Source organism: Durotheca rogersii (assembly GCF_024521655.1).
Source record: "Durotheca rogersii strain YMJ 92031201 chromosome Unknown GGS23scaffold_87, whole genome shotgun sequence".
In the NCBI taxonomy this organism is placed as follows: domain Eukaryota; kingdom Fungi; phylum Ascomycota; class Sordariomycetes; order Xylariales; family Xylariaceae; genus Durotheca; species Durotheca rogersii.
The window spans coordinates 17,590-36,164 of record NW_026251318.1 but is presented as its reverse complement, the minus strand read 5'-3'; the positions used below and the strand labels follow the sequence as shown (position 1 = coordinate 36,164).

Here is an 18,575-nt window from a genome sequence, read left to right as displayed (position 1 = left end):
TAGGACTTTATGTCGTTTTCCCTTACCTACCTTCTTATTTTTTACGTAAAGGATTTTCTTTATTATAAATTTATTAATCCCTTCGATAAATAACGGAAAGGATTACGGGTCGTTTCGGGTTTAGCTTAATAACTCGTTCGTATACGTTTTCCGTAATTAATTAACGTAAAACTTATTATCGATCTCGGCCGGGATACCTCTTAACTCGATTACGTACGGATTTAGTACTTTCGTAACCGTATATTTTACCTTTAATTAATCGAGCTTCTTCTTAAGTTTATTTATATTATAATAAATAAGATCGAATTATATTTTATCGCTTACTTAGAATCTCTCGGCCGGGAATCGCTTTTAGTTTACGTAAAATTCGTATTATTAAGAGGCTATAGCTAGCGTTACTTATACGAAGTTTAAAACTACGCGGACCTTATTTACGAACGCCTTCGCTTAAAGTTCCGGCGGTAAAAGTATTATTTCCGCGCCCGGGTTAGTAGAAACCGCGGGTATAGGGTTTAAGTCGAAGCCGTATATCGCGAAGAAAGAAGAAAGCCTTATTAAGGTATTAAGCCGTCCGTTTAGCGTTAATTAAACGATAAGTAGTTATTATACCTAGTTATTTTATTCGTAGTTAATATAACTTCGTAATACCGCTTAGATCTCTTAGTTAATCCTTTCGGAACTTCCGTTTATCTAGGGGTAATAAGCCGTACTTAGTTTTTACTTTATACTTATTAAGCGGTAAAGATAGCTCTAGAAACGACTTAGTTAATTCGATACTTTATCGCTTACGATACTTCTTAGTTAGTTATAATATCGGACGTAATACGCTAGGAAGCGCTTCGTATACGCTTCTACGTCTATAGTAGGCGTAGGCTCGAAGATTATAGTTTTATTTAGGCGGTCCTTAATTATCTATATATATCGGTTACCTTTCGATATAAATAGGTTTACGATAAAGTTTATTTATATATCCTTAAAGTAACGGTTCGGTATAAGGAAGGATTTAAAGAGACCTTTTTTATATTCCTTTTATAGCTTAAAGCGGCCGTAAACGTTATAGTTATAAATAAACCTCCTTACGTATTAATAAAGTATTAATTAGTAAAAGTCTCGGCTTAGGATCGCTATGGTATCCTTCCGACCGGAGTAATTAATAGCGTATAAGTCGTAGGCTCTTTAGATTATTTTCGTCCGTAATTCGTTAAATTAATCCGTACTTAGGGAATCTATTTCCGCGTTTCCGGGAGGCGGACCCTCCGGTATTTATATCCGGTCCTTAAATAATAACCGTCTTCCGGCGTTTATCGTATACTCTGCGATTTATATCTTTAGTTTTATAATCGGGACTAAGGAACGGACGCCTTATTTTACCGCTTAGTACGTTTATTAATATAGCGTATCGAGGTACGCCGTTCTTTTCTATAGGGATTAGAGTTCGTTATCTTTAAAAACTCTAACATCGGGCCCGGCGGGCTAGAACGTTATTACTACGTAGGTTTAATTTTAAAGAGTCCTTTTAAGGATAAGCTATAAATACCGTAACTCCTTATCGTTAACGCTTAACCGGTCTTAATCCTTTCGGAAGAACGCGTCGGGAATTACGGCTTAATTATTAGCGCGGTAAACGAAATTAAAGTTATACCGGGATAGGAGCTCCGCTTAACGCGCTTACCGTTCCGAGAAGCGCTAGCGGGTTATAAAATATTCGAGGTTTTTATAATCGGTTAAGATAATAAATTTCTTATAGCTCCTTAGCTCGGCGTCTTATTATTCTAAGTACTTAATAATAGCTAACATTTCCTTATCGTAAATCGGGTAGTTAATTTCGGTTAGCCCTAGCTTCTAAGAGTAATAAGTTACTACCTTTTTCCCCCCCCCGGCTTATTAGGATAATACGCCGCCGAGCGCCTACCCCGAGTAATCTACTTCTAGGAACGTTAATTTATTTAAGTCTTACTACGTTAAAATAAGCGCCGACGTAAATAAGGTCTTTAAGCGCTAGAACGCTTCTTCGTAAATAAGGTCCTATTTAAAAGGTTAATTCTTCTTTATTAAAGCCGTAAAAGAAGCGGTAATTTCGAAGGATCCGGGGATAAATATACGGTAATAATTAACGAACCTTAGAAAGCTTCTAACTTCTTTTATTAAGGTAGGGGCCTCCTAGTTTAATATTACTTTTATTTTTTCCGGGTTTATTTATATTCCCTTACCGGCGTATATAATAAACCCTAGGTACTTAATAATCGTTATTACGAATTCGTACTTCCCGGGGTCTAGGTAGAGGCCGGCTTCGTAAAAACGCTTTAAGATTATACGTACTTTAGCTATATAGTCCTTACAGAATCCGCTCGTATAAATAAGAATATCGTTTATATAAGCGCTAGTAAAGTCGTCGAGAAACCCCTTTAAAACGTTATTTATATATCTTTAGAAAGTTACCGGGACGTTTATTAGCCCGAAGGATATTACTAGTTATTCGAATAAACCGTATCGGGTCCTAAACGCCGTTTTAAATTCGTTACCTTTCGTAATACGGACTTTATAAAAGGCCGCGATTACGTTTACCTTCGTAAATTATTTTACCGACGTTAGGTTACGTAAGGTATCGCCGATAAGCGGGAGCGGATAACGGTTCCTTCGGGTTAAGCGATTTAACGCCCGGTAATCGTAATAAAATTAAAGGCCTCCTTTTAGCTTACGGGCGAAAAGGACTAAGGCTTCTACTTCCGAGTTACTAACCCGGATAAATCCCTTATTTAGTAAGTCGCGGAGCGTTTTCCGTAATACCAGAAGTTCTTCCCGAAATATCTTATATAAGGAACCTTAAAGTAATAAATTCTTTTTTCCGTTTAATTCTTTCTTTATATCGATTTTATAATTAACGCCCGGGCGATACGGAACGAAACGGTTAGCTTCTTCTTTTTTCTATAGCGGGAATAGGTCGTAGAATTCCCGTAGGATTATCTTTCGTAGCTCCGCCTCCGTTTTTACGGGCTTCGGCTTTAAGGCTTTTTCTATATCTACTAGGAAAGCCGCGAATATCGACATACCTTCCGTATTTATTCCTTCTCTCTTACGGCGGCGTATCCTCTTAATTAAGCCTACGAACGTATTAATTAATACGTATTAAGCCTTTTCTAGCTTCTTTATAAGCAGGATCGTACGTTCCTTTCCCTTATATTATACGCTTATTCGTACTCTTCCGTACTATAGTCGATTTTCGTATAGATACGAAATTACTTCGTTATATATTTATTACGGTTTTCCTAAAATTATTAGGAATTCTAATAACGGAATAACGTATGCGTATATTAATTACGTATATTCGTTAATCTTTAGAGCTATATAAGTAATTCCTTGGATTACCGCTTTTTCTATAACGCCTAAAGCGCCTTTAATACTACGGAAAGGAATAGGAATAAGGGGTAAGTTAAGGGATCTAAATAGGTCCTTATTAATAACTATAAAATATAGGTAACCTTCGTTTATAAGGGCTTCCGATAGCGACGTTTTATTAATTATAACTAATAATAACGAAGGATTACTTTTTATTTTATCCTTATAGGCTTTCCATTTATTTATTACCTCCTAGCTAAGCTCCGTTACCCGACTTCGTAACGAAGTTATTCTTTTTCCGCCGTTATATTAACTAATATATTCTTTAATTCTTTTAATAATAATTCGATAACTTACGTTATCCGTACCGGTACGGGCGGGAACCGCCTTTAGCTACCCGGACGAGCTACCGGTAGGTAGGAGTAATCCTTAATCTAATATTAACTAACGCCGTAACGGAAGTAGCTACCTTAGACCTTTCTCTTCTTATATTCTTCCTAAGGTATTTACTTTATCCGTCGGGTATTATTACTAGGCCCGCTACTAGATCCGCCGTAGGTTTAGCGGGGCTTTTCTTACGATCTAATAAAGCCCGTTATAATCGTATCGCCCTAAGTATTTATCCGGACGGAGTCCGAGAGTTAAGTAACGGATATTAATTCGTAGCTCGGGATCGCCGAATAGCGTTTATTTTCGCTTAATTAATTCGCGAGTCGCTTAAATTCGGCGGTTTACTTATAACGTTACGCGATTAAGTAGATTTAACCGATAAAGGTATCGTAATCTTAGGATATTTAAATCGGGATTAATATATTTTAAAGGTAATTAAATAATACCGCCTTTAGTTACGTTAACTTATTATCGTTATCCTAATTAAAGCCTTTAACGTTCGTTAAAACCTCTTCGAAATTAAGTAAAAAGCTTCCGAAAGTCTCCTCTTCTTTTTATCGTAATTTCCGTAGTTTTTATTACGTATCCTCCTTAACCTAAATATTATTAAACGTCTCTTTTATATATCTTAGTAAGTCCTTAGGTTAAAATCTACCTTCTAAGCCGTTAAATCTCTAGAAGTATTCTATTTTCCGCTACCGATCCTCGGATATCGTACCGAAGATAGAATACCATATCGCGTTATTATTACCGAGTAATCCGTTTAAGGCGTCGATTAAGATTTTCGCTTATAGTTTTTCTAAGTAAAAGTAAAACGATATAGCCTTTCCGTTTTATTCGTATTACTTAAGAGGTTTTCGTCGAATTTCGTTTACGTCCGTAGGTAGGGTAATTATAACCTCCGGTACGGGTACGGATACCGGTAGTACGGATACTAGGGAGTTACTTCGTAAGAAATCGGTTATATACTCTCTTATAAAGTTTAGGAAGTAAGGGTCTTATAATAGTACGTAATAGGCTAGCGTCGCCTCCTAAGCGCTCGACTACGCCTTAGACTTATCTTCCGCTATCTAGGAATCGGATATCGGAAGTTTAAGTACTAACCTTACGGAAAAGATAGTATAGCTTTTTATTACGGTTTTAAGAGCTATTCGCTAGGTAAAAGGGTATAAATTAAAGGAATAAAGCTATACGAAGAGGAAAAGGAAGAAAGGTACGCTCTGCTAAGGCCGCGCCTTTAGGAGCTAGCTATATACGGGAGGAGCGGTTACGTACCCTGGTGCTATGCTAACCAGGGTTCTATGACTAGGCGCAGCCCATTATATACGTAGCCTTTTCGATGTCTATTTATATAGGTCGCGTACTTATATTTTCATTAGCTAGACTTAGACCTATAGCTATTACAGATATTACAGCTATTAGCTATTTACTCGTTTCTCGCCATGCCTTTTCTCGCTATCCTCGTTGCCCTTTTCTAGTCCTCTCTCCTTTTTCTTTCCTAGCTGCCGTTTTCAGCTGGCCGATTAACCGATTATAGCTGTTTACAGCTGTAATCTTGGTTGATCAGCACTGGGCCAGTTGTTGGCAGTTGGGTAGTCCTTGTTTCGTGCCTCCATCACAGCGTGCCCACGCTGCTCCTGTTCAGTAGCTATTAGTAGGAGCTACGTACGCGAGAGCGCACGTAAAGAGCTATCTTACGAGCAACGGAAGGAGGAGCGAAAGGAGAGAAAAGGTCTTCCATTTATCTAAGAACGAGTTAAAGGAGTAAAAGTAACGAAGCGAATATATAGGAGCTCCTGTTGCTAAGGTAAGCAACGAAGAGGAGCAACCTAAGGTGCCACCTCTACGTAACATATGTATATTAATTTTTTTTTAAAAATATTGAAAATATTAAGTTTTTTAGTTAATTTAGGTAATCCTTAGTTAATTTAGTTTATTTTTATTCCGTAGAAATTCTTTTTTATTTTATTTAGTTGTTATTATATTTGTTTTCGTTATTCTTATTCTGGAGGTAAACTGGAATAATTAACTAAAATCACAACGCTGCCCACGCGACTATCCACACGAATATACTCTAGATATCTGCGGCCCCAGCTTTATTCTCTACCGAATAGAGCGCGAATGCATACTCCTAGATCATCTATATCCATAAACATCGGACCCTGCTTCCCATAGTTACCTACCGCGCCATATTGTCACTGCAGTTATAGGATACACTCGAAACTCGAATGCTTAGGAGGTAACAGACGGAAGGTGGCCAGCAGATCTCTTATCATAAGAGGAAAGCAACATAGTGCAAGGCTGACACAGTGGGAAATCCTCTTCTAAGTCTTTCCATTCGTACCATAGCAAGTGTGTGGTCTTATTCCTTCTAACTACGGCACAAATGCCTCCGAAACTTCAATCATATAGCCGTAGCTGGTAAAAACACCTATGCCTTAAGGAACAAAAGGCTCTTTCTTCCGTGCCCTCTATAGAGTGCAGAAATTGAGCTATGAGCCACTACTAGCACTATTATTGGCCTTGTTTGTTTTATTAGCAGTGTTATCTTCATCCTTATCACTCGCAAAGGCTGCTATGATAGTCTTGCCTTCAGCCTGGTCCTCGTCATTCCACGGCTTGAGACCGGAAGAATGCATGAAATTAGTCCAGCCGCCGTATGACTTGCAGATCTCACGTTCGGTTTCGCTTAGAGGGGGCTCTAAAGCTTAAAGATTAGCTGGGTGGTTTTTTGGGGGGGAAGGGGAGTTATGGGGAATGAATCTTCAACTCACGGAGAGCATCTGTAGCTGGCATTTTTGGAGGATATATTAGACTTGTCGTATGGAACGTAGCGGCTCTTCGAGTGTCGTCAATGTTGTGTGATGAACTAAGGTGCTGTTTTGTTGGTGGAGGGAAGTGTCACGACCCAACAAGAGGCTGCCTCAAATAGGACCACGGGACGGAATAATAATACGCCGACTACAGGACGAAGGCCCATGTCAGTAGCCGCATGTTGCTGACAATAGCGGGATGAAGAAATATGGGCCTGGTAGCCACGTACCGGCCTTATTGGGAAAGCTGCCTGTAGCCAGGCACCAGCTCTTGACGCTCTGCAGCCAGGCTCTTGGCAAGCTTCCAGTAGCAACATCCAGGGGCTTGAGGCCTAGCAACTTGTAACAGGCTGTGGGCAGGGTTGAAAAAAAAAGTTCAAGTTTATAAGTTAAGTTTGTGATCCTGAAACTTAAGTGAAGTTTAAGTTAAGTTTAAGTTTTTTTAAGTTTTTTTTCATGAAATTTTATAAATTTAAATATTAAATTACTTAAGAAAAGATTTATTATAGTATTAAACATTATTATTTAAATTTATTTTAATTATATTATTATATCATTAATAAGTTTTATATAATAATAATAACTTAATAGCTTTATATTATTATATTTATAAAATAATATTAATTTTAAATTAATCTTTTCATTGTTAGAATTTTTAACTATTAAATATACTAATTTCTCAAGCTATAAATCTTTAAATTCTTTATATTTAAATTCTATATTTTATTTCTTACATTATAGGTTTTAATTCTTAAAATATTATATTCTAAATTCATAATATATATTAATAGATATATATAAATAGATATTAATAAAAAATTATATAAAGATATACTTATAAAAATATAAGAACATTATAATGAAATCTTTAATTTACTTTAATTTAATTTATTATTAAGGAGGAGCAGAGCGTACGCGATGCTAGAGGCCCGGATAGGTTTACTCAAAAGTATACTCTATCGAAGACTATAGCTCGTACGATGGTCTAAGATGGATGAAACTAGGACCGCTATACTAATCGAGAGATAAGGAATCTAATATAATTATCGTATCTTAGCTATACCCCTTAGTCGTAGAGATATAGTAGTCGCTAGCCCGAAGGTATAAGAAGTAAGGGGAGAAAAAGGGTAAAATGTAAAAGTTACTTATTCGGCTATAGCGGTACGACGAAGCGACTTAAGCGCCTATAATTAAAATAAATATATTAATCGGAAAATAGCAAATCTAATAATAAAAACGAATCTTTAATCCAGGTAAAAATAATAAAAATAATAATCTAATTAGATAATAAACTAAATAATAATTATAGCATAACTTATACTTACGGAAGCTATGGTTACTTTATATAAGTATAAGGCCTATCGTAATATATTACGTAATATATCGAAAGGATATATCTTACCGTATTATTATAGCCTTCTTAGTTTAATTATAGCGTAAGGAATAATTAAATTAAAAAGAATAATATAATATATCCTGATTAATATCTCTCTTTAAAAACTACTGCAAAACTCTATTCTACTAATTATTATTTAATTACTAAAGGCGGGGCTTTAGTTTATCGTTTAATATAATAAGGAGGCCTTTTTATTACTTTACGATTAACTTAGCTTAGTTTACCCTTACCGATCTAACCCGATCGGCGTATTCCTTCTTTACCTCGGCTACCTTCTTCTTAATCTCGGCCTACCCTTCTTAATTAAAGGAATAGTAAGGAAACGGACGCGTCCTAAGGGTTAATTAGGTATCTTTCCTTTACCTATATAGTATAGAAGTCTTTCCGGATTAGAAAGCTCTAATTTTTATTAGGCCGGAGGAAGGGAGGAAACGCGTCGTAACCTTAACGAGGTTATCGTAACGGAGGTTTATATCCGCCGATACGAGGAAGTAAGAGGGATTAGGTACTAAGGTTACGGAAGAACGGCGGACCTTAGCTTACGCGATAAACCGGACGAAGGATTTACGGCTAAGGGGCTCGCCGATTAATATATTTTAAACGAACGCTATAACGTTAATAAGGTCGATTCGCTTTTAATAATTTACGGCTTACCGGAAACGCTTAACGATACTAACCCCTTCCTTTAAAACCCGAACGCTATAAAATTACTTTACTATCTCGGCGTACTTTCTTATAATATTAAGGAAATTAAGCCCTTTATTTTCTTAGGCTTAGTAAGCGACCTCGATCGGTTATTTAAAAATAAAATACGATAAAGTACTGTTTTAAAAACCGTAACTATAACTATCTTATTAGTTTACTAGCGCGACGTAATAAATAAATTAAGGGATTATGCTAGGCTCGAGATTATCGTTTTCCTATGCTCGCCGTAATTAACCGAACGTATACGCCGCTTAATCGGAGGCGTCGTTCCTAACTATATTAAAGCTAAATAATCTCCGGGGCTTAGGAAGGTATAATATTACGGCGAAATAAGCTTAGGAGAACCTTTCGAGGTCGGTAATAATTCGTTCGGGGTTTATTAAATCCGTATAAATCGTAAAAACTAAAGTAAAGGTAGGGTTATCGAGGAGGTATTAACGGATTAGGAAGTTAAACGATCCTACCGATCGATAGTTTATCGTTTAATACGGGTCTACTTCGAAGGCCGCCTTTTACCTTCGAGGTCGTAACTTATTATAATATAAAGAGCGCGGATATCTTCGTTAGTAAGGTAATCGTAACGAGCGAGGTATACGAAAGAATTAATTAGGATTACCTTTATTTATTCTTATTATTATTAGTTTATAGTTCGGGGCCGATTAACGGTTAGCCGGAAGGCTTAGGCTATATCGGATCCTAGCTCGATCGGGCCCTTATCCGAATCGTAGTTATCTAGAGTACTAAGCTAGTACTTCTCTCTATTACTCTAGTTATCTTTACTACCGTAAATCTCTCGTAAAAGTTCTATTAAGTCGGCTAGATTAGTGCGACGTACGTCTCTATAAACGGAGGAAAGGGAGAAGGAAGGAGGGATACCGGCGAAGTGGAGGAAAGATATCGTAAAAAATAAAAAAAAGAATTAAAAAGAAGAAAAAAAGACAATAAATTAAAGGTAAAAATAAGAATTTAAATTAATAATAAGAAAGGTAAGCTAGAGATTAATAAGAATATAATAATTATAAGGAGGAGGTTTTCGAAATAAAATACTTAAAGAGGAAAAAGAAAAGGAGGAAAGAAAACGTATTAACGATATAATTAGATATACCTTTACGGTTAACGTTTTAGGAAAACGCGTTTTCCCGTATACGTATAAAGCTATAATAAGAAATCCGCTAGCTTATAACTTTCTATTATATATTCTTAATAAAGTAATAAATACGTACGTTCGTAGATTCGTAATTAAACGTAGGCTAAGGTAGATACTATCGAGATTCTCTTAAGGATGGTACTTACGACCTAGGTAACGTATTCGACTCTCTTATTCTCGTCCGACCTCCTCTTTTATTTCTCGCTATTCTACGGTTCCGATCTATTTCCTTTCTTCCTTTTCTTAGGTTCTCTATTTTCGTTTTAGTTTGTTTTTCGATTTTTCTTAATTCTAGATTTATAATTTCGTCGTTCCTTTCTTTCTTTCTTATATATATATATATATTATAAACCCTACCCTCTAAAAGGAACTCCTTAAATTAAACCGGGCGTCCGCCTTTAAGTTATTTAAATAGCTTAAGGCTATAGGAATTACCGACGAAGAAATCGCCGGGGTATTTAGAAAGGCTAAGGAGGATAAGAAAAAAGCCGTAACGTATTAGCGGATTAAGTCGATACCGCTACTAGTAAAACTAATAAATAAGTAACCTAACGAATCCTTCCGCCGCTTACCTTCTACCGAGGAATTCCGGGACGTTAATCGGCTAATCCTTAAGCCTTAATAAGTACCGTATATCCCGTACTTCTACACCTTAAATTAAAGCCCGAAAGTAATTATCGGCCGGTAACTCCGAGGTATCGAAGGAATTCGGGTAATAAACTAATAACGCTAGATATATAGCTCTTAATATTAATAGGATTTATTAATCGAAGGTTATATTAATTAATAGTAATATAATTCGTAACGTTTGGTTTTATTTTCTAAATAAGCCGGCGGCCGGCCGATATATCGTATAGGAAATCTTAAGTAAGGATTTTTAGGAGGTTACCTACCTTTAAAGCTATGCTATATTCCTTATTCGTTACGTTTACTCCTTTCGCCGTTGGACGTTATTTATAAAGATTAAGAATAAAGGGCTAGTTAACGAATATTTCCGTCGATTAACGACGGATTCTCGTTACGTCGTTAGTTTATTCGTTTAATAATATAAGGTATCTAACGAGGTATCTTATTAGTACTACGAGCGCCGGCTCGCCCCTTCCGATACCGCTAAATACGTAGGTATATAACTATTTTTTTCCTATCGTTCCCTAACCCCCGATCGTATCTTTAAGTACTTTTACGGTATCTACTTTTTCTTTATTAACGAGGTACGTTATAAATTTCGGGATAAGCGGTTCGCCTACCTACGGATAAGGATAGATCGTAACCTTCCTCTAGTAAAAGATCTAAGCTAAGCCGTATGCCGGCTTATAATACGGGTAACGGGGGACGAGTTATTAATTATAATAAATTTAAAGATCGCTACGTTCCGGGGGTCGGAAAGTAAGTAAGTTTTTAGTTTTCTTAGGAACTAGTAAGTAAGGGATAAGGTAAGGAGACTAAGAGAAAGAAAGAAGTACTAATCGGCGGGTATATATTACTTCTAGCTTATTTTTAAACGCGTATTTCTTTTCTTTTCTTTTTCTTTTACTTTTATTAATATAAATTACTTTCCTTACTTTCCCTTTAAATATTAAAATATACATATATTAAAATGTAATAGTTTCGTAATATCAGAATATTAATATCCCGGATTTCTAACGATAAACGTAAAGGATAACTTATCTAAGTATAAGAACGCGTTAATCGGCGTTAATAATCTATGGAAACATACTTTCTTTTAAAGTAAGAGATAGGGGAGGGCGTATTTATTAGTATCGTAATTTAGGGTATTAATTTCGTATATAGGCTACCGGTTTAATAACCATATAGGGATAATTTCTTTCCTCCCTTACTTAAGAGAGCGACTATATATTAAGCTCTTAGGCTTTATTAATCTTCGATCGATATAAGTAGGTCGTTTTACGGTATTATAGCCTTATTATTTTATAGTAAGAGGGTTATTTATATAATCGGATCGATCTTCTTAGTCCGGGTTTATCGTTAGATATAACTTCGTATCTTTTAAGCTTCTTATTTAGTATTTTTATTATAATTCGCGCTTTATCGTTCGGGGCTAACCATTCTTCTTTTTCGTCGTCGATTACCGAGGGCATAAGCTCTAGGCCTTCTTTAGCTTAGGAATCGTTTATAGTCGTCGATTCTTAGTCCTTATATTTAATCGGTATTAAGCGTATACTTTATTCGTCTTCCTCCGGGTTTTCTAGGTCTTAAAACCCGTTAATATCTTAAATCAATTTTTATAATTTATAGCCTAAAACTAGGTATAATAACGTAACTTTATTCGGTTCTTTAAGCTTATAACGACTATAGCCTAGATCTTTAGCGATTAGGTATAGTTCCTTTTAATAGTACTTTAGTTTTACAGCTATTAACTTATCTATATATCGTAGCGTATCGTATAATAGCACGAGGTCGTCGGTTTTTAGAGGCTCTTTTCGTATCCGGTAAACGTTCTTTTCGTCTTAATACCGGGTAGCTTCCTTATATTTAGCCGCTAGAACCTTAGCTACGGCTAATATATCTTCCTAGCGTCTTTCGATTAATCGTACGCGTATAGCTAAAAGCGATTCTCGGTCCGGGATATTCTTCTAGTTTATAATACGCTAGGTTAGAATAACGGTTTCCATTAGAATAATAGCCTTACGCTTATATATTAATTCGTATAACGATATTCCGTATAAACGCGTCGAAGTTTTATCTACTTATATAATTACGTTTAATAAGTTCGTCTATCTTCGATTATTACCATTTATATCTTTTATAAGGCCTCCGCGAATTACTTTATACTTAACCTTAACTATATCTTAGGATTACGGGAAATAAGTAATACTAATTTTAATTCTAATACCGACTAGCTTTATTACTTCGCGGACCTCCTTTTTATTCTCGGAACCGTTATTATATTTAATTACTAGGGGTACGCCGTATTATAGGAATATTTACTCCTAAAGGAACTTAGCGATCGTCTTAGAATCTATTTTTCTAATAACTCAGGCTTCGAAAAACCCGAATAATTCGTTTCGTACTTTAATTATTATAATAAATCCGTTATTTATTAATATATATTATACGTTTATTACCTAGTAAGTAAGAACGTTAATTAGCTCGTTATATAAAGCGGAATCGACTTTCCGGATATTATTTCCTTTTTAATATTTAGGATACGATTTAACCTTTCGAACGACGTATTCGAATATACCGCGCTAGTAATATAGTTTAGTTATCCGATCGTAGGTCGAAGTACGTCCCCTATGGCCGAAATCCTCGTAGTAATCCTTAATTATAGCTTTACGTAATTTCTCTTAGTCGATAACTCGTCGTATGCCTTTATCCTTCTCGGGCTTCCTTTATAGGATACCTTCCGAAACGACGTATTTAAGCGCTTCCTTCTTAAACCGGATCTACCGCTTTTAATACCCTATTAATCGGTTACCCTTTAATCGGGTAAGTAATTAAAATCGCGTAAGAAACGTTATTATTTCTTACGACTTTATCGATTATTCTTCTAACGGTTATAACGGTAGGGCTTTATCGTTAAATTACTCGGTAACGTTAAATAATACGGCTATATTCGCGTATATTATATTAAGCTATATATTAATAAAGTCCTTTATATCGTTTTCTTATTAATCGTCGTCGTTATTACTTAGGCCGCTAGGTTTACGTAAGAGACCGTCCGTAGTAGAGTATCTCTTACCGGGTATATATTAAATATCGAAGCTAAATATCTTAATATAAGCTATTTACTTAATAAAAATAACGTCCGGGAAACTAAAGAATCCGTCGTTAAGTTAAGCGATTAATACTTTAGCGTCGGTTTTAAGTACGAAGTAAATACTATAAAGGTAGTTTCGAAGCCGTCGTAAGAACTTAACGACTCTTAAATACTCTCGTTTCGTAGCGTCGTAATTTAACTCCGCCCCTCTCTAGATTCCTAATTCGTATTTCGAAGGTCTAAAGTTACTTTTATCGTTATCCTAACCTAATACGTAACCTTAACCGTTTCTTAATGCGTCGACTTTTACTCGGATTAGCTATTCGATAGTATAGTTTAAAATAATTAATACCGGTACGTTAATAAGAATAATCTTAAGCGAATCTATAACATATTATTAATCGATATCTTAAATAAAGTATACTTCCTTACGTATTAATATTAGCAAAGGTTTAGCGATTATAGCGTAATAATCGATCCATATCCTAAAAAAAACCGTAATACCGATAAAAAACCTTACTTTATTTATATTCTTATATAACTTTTACTTTAAGATCTTAATTATCTTCGCTTCCGAGGGCTTCCTACCGTTTATATAGTATAAATATCCGACGATTACCGTACTATCTTTATATTAAGTAGATTTAACGGCGCTAGTAGTAATACCGGTTAATTCGAAGTTTAGGAAAACGGCGTCGATATTCTCTAAGTACTTTAGGATAAAGCGTCGTATTCCCGGAAAAGCCTCTTAGTTATCGTATCTCGATACCGGCTCTTTAATATTAACGTCGTCGAAGAAGGGCTCGTACTTAATAGGAATTAAATCGTAAAGAATTCGTATAACGGCTCGGAAAAAAGCGGTAACTAAGTTCGTCGCGCCTTATAATAAAGTCGTTATACGTAAGAGATTAATAGAAGTAGCGAACATAGTTAGGTTACGGTTCGTTTCCGTTAACGTTACCTAGTCGTACCTAGAGAAAAAGTCGACGACTATAAGGATTAAATATATAATAAATTCTTAGGTAAAGGAGTTTCTATCTTAAGATAGGAAGGCGTCGCGAATAATTTAGGCGTTAAGTTTTATCGTAGAGTTAATAAGTCGTAAACTACTATCTTTCTTCTCGACTACGAATTACGTATTTCGATAAAAACCGTAATTCTCTTTTAAGATTCCGTTCTTTAGTCGTATACGTAAGACTTCGATTATTCGTTCCTTAAGGGATACTAGGATAAGGATATCCTTAGCCTACTAAGCGTTATATAGTACCGTTTTAATCTTATAATTAAAGTAAACCTTAGGTTAGATTTTTTTAATTTTAAAGAAATTCTAGGCTAAGGCTATTTCTCTTCGGTATAAGATCTTAATAAGTACGTCTTTCTCTTAATCGGTTAGTTCCGAATTTAATAAACCTACTTTAATACCGTTAAGTCTTTCCGTTATTAATTTAATACCTCGGGAGTTACTAACGAATCTTAGTATAATATTCTTATAGGGTTTATCGCGTTATAATATATCTAATGGCTCGTACTTTAATTTAACCTTCCTTAATATTTAATTCTTTTAATCGAATATTCCTAGCGGTATTTAGCCGTTTAACGGTACGTTATTTACGGGCTAAACTTTACGCGACTTAGGTTTATATATAATATTAACTAAAAACGTACGTTTAATCTAATAAGTTAATTCCGAAATAAAGGCTAGGTTTCGCTTATATTATTTAAATTCTTATATCGTATATCGAATTACCTTCGTAATAGCTTTACTAAAGACGTAAAGGAATTCTTCGTCGCTTAATTTAACGATCGCCTTATCTTCTTTATTTAGACTAAGTTCGAAGGCCGATAAGTCCTTAGCTTCGGAGATAAGTACTACCTTTATATCGTCGTTATAAAAGTAGGTATAATTAATTTTAGCTTAAAAGCTAGCGTCGGTTTCTAGGTACTCGGCTAAGAACGTATTTTCAGGCCTATATACGCTATTAAAACGGCTTAAGGTATTAATAGCATTTAGTTTTCCTAATCGCCGAGTATAAAGCTTAATAACGTATCGCTTTTTAAATTAATAACGAAAAGGACTATTATCCGGGCCGAGCTAAAGTTAATGGTTTCTATAAAGGTACTTCTATCGAATTCGAGTTTCATACGGGACTAGAATATAAAGTTTATACCAAGTAATAGAGGGTAATTAACGAACCTATTTTTAACGACGTAAATCGGTAAGCGAAGGTAGTAATCGGCAAGTTAAATAAGACCGTCGATTATTCCTACGTATAGGGTTTCTATAGAGGATTTAAAACCTTGCTATATCGCCTTAGTATCGGTTATAGGGAAACGCTACTTCTTTACGTAGCTTTCTACGATTATACTCGATTACGTTCCTATATCGATTACCGCGGATACGAAAGCTTCGTTCCCGTTAGGTCTTACGTTAACTATTAGCTTAGGGAAAGGCCGGATATAGTTCCTAATCTCCTTCGCGATAATAAAATTTACTGATATTTTACTCGAAGGGTTAATAAACGGAGCGGTAGTTTACGGTACGCTAGGTATTTTAACGCTTTCTTCCTGATCCTTTTATACTTATTCCTTTATAATCTTAATAACCTTAAGCAAACCTTTATTAATCTTTATAACGCGTATCGTAAGGTACTTAATTACTTATTCTAAAAACTCGGGTATAAACTTAATTAGGTCGTCTTACGAAACCTCGAAGCGCTTCCTGCTATTCTTATTAATCTTATCTAATGAAAACTCTCTTAATAACTCGTTAATAGTCTTCGTTTTCTTAGCTTAGTCGTTCGTATTCGAAGTAGCGCTCTTACCGGCTTTAGTTAGTTTACGCCTAGGTTATAACGATAGGACTTCTATATCCTCTTAATCCGGTATTTCTCTCTCGATATATTTACCGTTAGGACCTTTAGCTCGCTTAATTACGTTAACTTCGATTAGGTTCGTTTTAATAATACCCTTATAATAATAGATATCTTCGTCGTTAATAAGGCTATTTATTTAATTATAACCTAAGATTCCCGTCTCGTATAATGTATAGTTATATTTACGCTCGATCATTTAAATAACGTTAATCTCCGATATAGCTCTTAGTATTTCTTCCTACTTTAGTATTACTTCCTCGTTCTTAGAGTATCGTAGATCGAAGAATATAAGCTTTAGTTTCCCGGTTAAGTAGTAATATATTATCTTACGTACCTACTTTAAAGATTCCTTACTTTAATATATGTAAAATAAAATATAGTAAGCGATCGGTTCTTCTTTACGCTTAATTTAAGTAATACTCGATCCTAGGATTAATATTAACTCTAGCTTATTCGGGTCTTTATTCTCGGGGTAATATAATCGCTTTTTACTCCTATAATAAAACCGATTCTACGTTATATTTATTAATAGCGGATAACGGATATAATTATAAAGCTAATCGAAAGTACTATAAAATTAATATTCGAATTCCTTATAATTATTCGACTAGGTTAGTAAAATTTTACTACGTATGCCTCGGTAGTTTAATATGATATTACGTTTAAAGCTTATTAAGGTCCTTTCGTTAATTTATAGGTTATAAAGACTTAGGTTCCTAACCGCGTTTATTAAGAACGGGCTTTCCTATTAATATTATTAATCGGCGCCGTACGTATCCCTAGGATTATAAGAGCTACTTTTTTAACGGTAGTTCTACGAAGTTATCTTTATCTTTAGAGCATTATATTAGTCGTAAAAGGCTTATATATTAACTTCCTAACTAATACTTAAGTAGCCGTAAGAAGGTCTAAGCTACGAGGGAGGCGGTAGTAAAGGTATCTAGAGGCTAAGGGTTATTAATCGTTAAACTATCTATATTATAAGCTTCTCGGGTTTTTCGAAAGTTACCGTTTTATATTATCGTCGTTCTTCGGCTTAGTTTTTATCGGCGATTTATATTACTATATAACGTTCCGCTTACTTATAAAGCTACGTATAAAGAATCCGGTAGTCGATATTTCCGGTCTTATTATAATTATAGTCTCCCGTCTTATAAAACTTTATAATTAAGAATATTAGGAATTTATCGGTTAGGTATCCTACTTTTTAGGGAAGCTTTCCGTTATCGTTTACGAGCTTAAAAAGACGTTTATGGTTTATAAAATACGTAAAAATCGCCTTAGGATCGTTAATTACGTTATCTCGTTCTAGCTATATAAGTTTACGTTTAACGTTAGCTTAGCTTGGTTTATCGGTAATCTTAAAACGGTACTTTAAGGCTATAACGATAACTCTTTAGATGGTTTAATCCTTTATAACGTCGTTAATACGCTCCTTAATAATCTTAGTTATAATTTATTCGTCGATTTACTTAATCTTATCGTCGTCGCTTATACGGTAGTAGTTAAATAATCGATTCATTTTCTTTAGTTACTAGGTTACGTTACGTTTATTAAACTTAAGCTTAAGGTAATCGATAAGGTTTAGGAATTTAATAACTAGCATTACGATAATCGGAATAGCTACCGGTATATTCTAACTACTAAAGGCCTCGTTATTACCATTTTAAAATAATGTCATAGGAATTAGCGGGATAAGTATAGAGCCGCGGGTAAGGGATAGCTAAGTAGGAGTTTTATTATCGTTCTTCTTATTTTCGGGCGGATATAAAGGCGGAAAGTTAGTATCGACTCTTAAGGTCTTTATTAATAATTTAATCTTTATTATTTCGGGTCCCGATAGCGATTTATTCCGTTTCCTAGCTATAGATTCCGTTTAGTTTAACGGTACGAGGTATAAAGTAAAAAGAAGGATAGTAGGGATCTTATTATCTAATATAAGGATAAAGATAAGATAGCTATTATTTATATTCTAATACCTTTTCTTTAGTATAGGTATATTATTATTTATTATACTATCCCGATCGATAGGATCCGGGTATTATACGAGCTTTTTTAATCGGCTAACGCCTAATTAAAGTACGATACGTATTCCCTAAATTAATAGTTTCACTATTATAAATAAGTCGACGATAATTCCTTTTATTAAGGTCTAGAACTCTTAACGTATAACCTTCGTTAAGGTAATACGTAT

The 18,575-nt window shown here is 34.9% G+C and overlaps 1 protein-coding gene across 1 annotated transcript; it reads right to left on the bottom strand.

The window, feature by feature from the left end:
* Positions 1-6,218: 6,218 nt before the first annotated feature.
* Positions 6,219-6,522, bottom strand: GGS23DRAFT_601786 (uncharacterized protein; the record flags this gene model as incomplete). The annotated part of the gene is made up of 2 exons (XM_051519238.1): positions 6,219-6,427; positions 6,501-6,522. 2 exons carry the CDS (start codon positions 6,520-6,522, stop codon positions 6,219-6,221), a joined length of 231 nt encoding a protein of 76 aa, XP_051366940.1.
* Between the last annotated feature and the right edge of the window lie 12,053 nt (positions 6,523-18,575).